The 6,000-nt window shown below is 37.3% G+C and overlaps 1 protein-coding gene across 1 annotated transcript in view; it reads right to left on the bottom strand.

The window, feature by feature from the left end:
* Positions 1-315: 315 nt before the first annotated feature.
* Positions 316-6,000, bottom strand: part of Pclo (piccolo presynaptic cytomatrix protein) — a 348,891-nt gene continuing 343,206 nt past the window's right edge. The window contains 1 exon segment of the mRNA XM_040735211.1: positions 316-4,790. Within this exon segment, the coding sequence (XP_040591145.1) occupies positions 4,650-4,790 (141 nt within the window). The 3' untranslated portion in view covers positions 316-4,649.

The raw sequence follows: 6,000 nt of genomic DNA, 5'->3' as shown, positions 1-6,000 counted from the left end.
TGATATGACAGACTTTGAAGATTCCTCCATGAAGGCCTCACTCTCCCTGGGGAGCAGAAAGGGGATGGGATAGGGAGTCAGTGGGTGGGGCAGGGGGTGAGGGGAGGGAGAGGGAACTGGGATTGGCATGTAAAACAAGCTTCTTTCTAATTTAAATTTTAAACAAAGAAAAATAAATTAATGTTGCTGTCTTTCTTTTTCTTTACTCTTTTTGGTTTTTATAAGGTTATAAGCTTTACCTCCTCATGACAATGTATAAAAAATATACCCCTGCCTGGGCTGAAAAACTTGTTTATAAACACAAGATGTCAAAGCTGATGTTTTCAATATTTATTAGTCAGGCTGATACAACAGCCTTTGTACAGCACAGTTTTCATAAGTTATCAAGATACAACTTGTGTACAGTCACAAGACATGTTTTTACATAGAGTAAAACTCAAGACAGATTTACAAGCATTTTGTTCTACACAAATCTCTTGTATTTTCAGGTCAGTTTATACAATCAATAGCCCAATAATTCACATTAAATTTGTTCATTAAATTTTTCAGTGTTAGGTAAACAAAAAATAATAAAAAGATTAGCAAATCGCCAAGAAAGCATGCAACATATGGTCAGAAACGAGACACATCTCCAAGTACTTCATGGTTTATTGGAAATAAATTTTATTAGGTTTTACACTTTTCTTAGACAAGAAACACCTTTTTAAACAGATGTGTTGTTTAGATATTAGCACACACATGAGTCAGTATGGAAGCACCTGAGCACATCACTGAACACAGATGTAGACACAGTCAAATGATAATCACAGTCACATGCTGACTTCCAAAGGATGAGGTTAGTTCAACAACTACTGTGTTACCAAACATTATATACAGGGTAACAGATTCTGAAAATGCTCTCAGTGTACCATCAGATAAAGAATTTGATTAAATGATATTTAATGTGCATCTTTAATAATAGTCACATGAGACATACAGAAAACATCAATGTCACATTCAATGAGAATGTAAGTTTTGTTCACTCTTCTGTTACACTAAAGGTACATAGCTATTAGAGGGAAACTCCAGGTTATTCATCGAGTTTTCGCTTTCATTTCAAACTCAAAAGGAGGGAAAGTCTCTTCTGTCATACATTACATTTATAAACACGTGTAGCTATAGTTGGCTAAGTTTGGACTATTTGACATTATAGCAATTAAAATAAGTTTTTAAAAATATTATTAGTTATGATTTAAATAATAAAGTAAAAAAATACTATAAACATCTTTATGGTATTTTAATTAAATGAAGCACTGATTAAATCATTTCTAATAAATTGGGCACAATATAGTAACAAATAATTTATTTTACTTCACGTCACTGCCACCACTATTGTTACTATGGCTACCACCAACATTATAACAGCCATTCTATAATGAGAATCAATATCAGCTGGTTACCAGCTATAATATTCCCAGGATACGATTATTCTAGTGTGCGTGATTCCCCAAATCAACCTCACAGATATGCAGAGAATGTACATTTACCTATTGTGAATTATTAAGGATCAAGGGCAATTGCTATTTCTTCACGTTGAGTATTATTCTTTTAAACAGAAATGATAGTCAAACGAGCTCAGAGTCACCAAAATTTTCCTAAAAATTAAGTAAAATCAGAGGAAATACCAATTTTTTTTGCTACTAGTGTTATCTGCGTCTGTAGTAATGATTCTATAATTCCTCATCTTTTATAAAAAATTCAACCTGTGCCTTTTCTTCTCCAGTTGAAAGATTCCTTACTACTAATTTCTAAACCAGCAAGCGCCTGCCACCTTTGACTGCTCAGTGGGTGAGTAGGGAAAACGAAACACTTCTCGAGGTGTAAATGCTGCAAGAATATTAAGAACCCAGTGATCACGGATTACAAACTTTGTTACTGTTAAGATAGAAAAGCTAATTCTAAGACCGTAACATAAAATAAAAAATGGGAAATCATGTTGTGTTATTTACAAAAAAGTAAAAAACACTAACAGCCCTATTTGCAATTAAAAAAGAAATAGTTTCATTGTGAGAAGGGCAGTCGGTGTCCCTCAGAAATGCATTCGTATAAGAATTGGTGTTGCATAGAGCATTTCCAGTTACAGCCTAGGAGCTTGGTCAACTGCAAACTTGGCACACTGGCAGGATCTTTTTCTTTCTCAAGGGGAATGCTGGTGCGTGATAAGAAGCTCTGTCGCTGACCCTCTTGATTGATCTGATTGATCTAGCCCTACTGCTAGTTCCTAGGAATGGAGGGGCAGCTGCATTAGAAAGGCTTCCATTATTTCAGGCTTAAGAGTTACTCTTGACCATCTTGATCCAGTGGTCTCTCTGATCGTGTAAGTTGCAACTAGAATGGAGTAAACTACCTGGCTATACAACCTTTCAAGAAACCTTTGCAGTACCAGAGACTGTAGAACAGGGTAAGAGATGAACCAGAGTTGCCTGTGAAGAACAAATAGCAGAGCCTTTGATGTCACAAAATCTTCTTGGACCCCTTTCCTCCGATGATAGGTTTCCTCAAGTGCAGTGTCTGCTGGAAATAACCATGGCAACCACCAACAGATCTAGTAGTCTCTAAAAATAAAATGCTAGCAATATTCTGTCTTTGAAAATTCATGTTTCCCATGTTCTGTTTAAAAGACTCTCAGTGGTAGATGGTATTGCTTTGTGAGGGGAGAAGAGACAAAAATAGACGGAAGAGAGAGTTGGTGTTTTAGAAGGAAAAGTGAACTTGTATTTTTTAATAAGTATAAGATATACAATTTGGCATGTGCCAGAAAATTTTTTACTTCTAGGGTTTTCCATTGTTTTTAAATTTAATAATTTTCTCTAAAAATGAGAAAATTCAATATTTTCTAGATGATTTCCTATAACCCCACGAAAACCTTACCTTTGATAAAGTAACAATTTCTAGATTCAAATACTCCGCAAAACAATTTGGTTTATGTTGGGTAGGATATAAGAGTTATGGACTTCAGTAAATTTTTATGACAAATAATTTTTATTTAATCATCTATCATTTTCAGGTTAAATTGAAGTTTATATTTAAATAAAAATGAGCTTTGGAACAATTTATTGTTTTATCCATGCTGATGTTTATCATTGATTAGAAGTTGTCTCTCACATAGAAAATTTGAGAATTAAAAGGCTACACAATGATTGTATCTCAGTTTGTAAGTAAAGCAATATTTGGAAATGTGCTTTCTCTAGTTCTTATATCTTTTTATTTCATCATCCTGGCATCCTGTGGGAAGGACAGGAAAACATCATTACTTAGGGGGAAAATGACTGTAACCTACATTCACTTGCATGGTGATACATACAAGGTCAGTAGCAAAATCAGGACCAGAAGCCAGAACTTTAGAGCCAGATGAGTGCATTTCCCACAATTCCGTGTTACATGTTACTTTCTTTGTTGACACTGGTGGTTGATAGGAAGAGAATGCTTCATTTTAATGATTCACACATTGGTTGTTTGGTATTACATTATTAAAATTGATCAAATATATTTTAAATTCAAATATTAACCTTTCTCAGCCTTCCCCAACACTAGCTTTCGAATGATAATGTCATCACCGACAAGGAAGCAGAAGAGGAGAAGGGACTAGAGGTTGATATCACTGAGTTTAGAGAAAAACCACAGAAAATCAGAAAATGACAGCAGTTTAATCATAAGATAAATATGATTTGTTTGCCAGAACAATTTTATGTCTCTGACAATACATTATCCAAAAGAAAGGAAATATGTAGGATGGCACATGTAATGGAAGTTTCTCAATGAACAAGCAAACCTCTTTGAAGGACACACCAGGTAATCTAGATGCCTTGATGTGTACGTTTGAGAAAGCCATGACTTAATGGAGCGTTATGGAGAGTGTAATGTTTTCAACCAAGGTATGTACTTTGTAGGTCAGCATTCTTTAACATCCAGTCACTAGTTTTTGTTTTATTTTCAGATTAATACAATTTAATTTTAACCTACTATTGTCTTCACTCTTCACTATTTTAAATTACACCAAAAAACAGATGTGCTTTTGCCACATATAATTCAGACCTACTGTTGTATAGCTCTCTAATGCAGACACAGGGAAACATGCACAGTACAATCTAAAATCCACCGTTCATAACTCTTGCTTAAATTTCCCCATAATCACAGTCACCTCCTAGTCCTGTAGACAACTCATAGGTGAATCTTATGTCAGAATCCCAAAGCAGGACTTTCTAGGAGAATACAAGACAAGGAGTCTTCAACTTTTCAAAACCAAGATTCACTACACCAGTACTTTCCAGCAAGGTTTCCGTGTGTACAAACAGCTGCTTTCACGCTACCCTTGGCCGCCATTCAAACCTTTGTGCCTTTTACTTGAGCTCCAGCTCAGTCTGTGCCAAGACTTCTACCTTAAATCTCCTTTCACGGTTTCTCTTCACAGCTTTGAGTAAGCCAGTGTCTTGTGCGTTCAGCACGTGAGCTCTTTGAGTCATTTTGTATTCCGCAACAATGCAGTCTGTTTGCTTCTTACTTCCTACCCCATGTTTACTCCTGAAAACATAGATCAGCACAATCGTGTTCGACTACAGTCTCGATCTGAGGCCATAGAGCTCTGTTTCCTCACCTGAGCTGACACAACTTCAATGTGTCTGAGTAGGACTGACCAAAAGTTTGTGCCAATTGACTATTCTTTTTCTCAGATCCACTTTGTCAAGCCAGATACAGGCTTCTCCAATCAAAGTCTTCTTCACAAACTTCCCTCCATTGGAGAAAAGTAAAATCTGGGAAACAAAGTCAGAGTTACACAAGTATAGGTACACATATGTACAGTTTTCAAGTTTTCAAGATGTTTGCCATCAAAAAAATTAGCAACGAAGAGAGGGAGATGTGAGGATGTGGTACATGTGCTTGAAAGAAAGGAGAGATGTTATTAAAATACCTATAAATACAAATTAGTCCAGATCCATACTTCTTTCATTCTCCACTAAATCTTATTTTATTCCCAAATCACACACTGTGACGGATAGGCACATATGACACATAGAGGGGAAAACGATTCCAGTGAGATATGCAGTGCCTGGGGTATTGAGTAAGTAGAAAAGTGACAAGGAACTGAGACTACATCGATATAACTTGCGGTGGTCAGTAAACATTACGCAGTGAGACTTCAGAGTGAATGCCTTCTGATGGAGATAAACCCAGTGGCAAGATGCTGGGCCTACCACCTTTTGCTTAACAACTGTTCTAGCAGCAAATCTCTTGTGAAGCCCAAAGCACTCTCTAGCAGTGCAAGATTCAGCAGCATATAGGTTATTGGCAACATTTCCCCATGTATTGAAATGTTGGGTCACTTCCCCCCAATCTGTGGGACCTCCGGTGAGACATTTAGTCACATAGTCAAGAACCTTGGTCCCCACAGTCTAATCTCTCCTTTGATCCCTGAGATAAACTTAGAAGCCAAATTCCCTGCAATTATCTTCCATTAGGCAGGGTATTTGGTCAGGAGAGGAATCCTTATGGATCACATACAGGACTTTCAAGATAGAGGTGGCAAGTCCCAGCTTGTTTGATTCTGAGTCTTTTCCTGATAAGGAGATCGGGTGCCGTAAATACTCTCCCAGCTGACTTTGCAAAGTGCTAACTACGGTTAACCCCGCTCTACCCTAAAAAACGCTGTTAATTCTCTACACCTAACTTCACCTCGGTTTATTGATACAGGATTGTTCAACAGGAATGTAGTATCATGCACCTACTCCCCTTCTGCCTTCTTAGAATTAAAGCTTCCTAAATCAGCCTTTTTGCCTCAGCGCTTCCTGGGTGTCCTAGCCAGGCTTCCGGGTGGGGGGGCGCTGCAAAGATGCTGACAGGGTCACTTTTGATAAGCTCTTATCTGCTTTTGACCCTGAGAAATTCAAGCTCCGATTCAAGCTCCGAGAATTGCCCTTGTTTGTGTGTGGATGCCCTGAAAACTTTGCAGCATAGGAGAACAAT

Source organism: Mesocricetus auratus, unplaced genomic scaffold (genome assembly GCF_017639785.1).
Source record: "Mesocricetus auratus isolate SY011 unplaced genomic scaffold, BCM_Maur_2.0 Super-Scaffold_100043, whole genome shotgun sequence".
NCBI lineage: Eukaryota > Metazoa > Chordata > Mammalia > Rodentia > Cricetidae > Mesocricetus > Mesocricetus auratus.
The sequence above is the reverse complement of the archived record's forward strand: the minus strand, read 5'-3'. Positions and strand labels throughout refer to the sequence as shown.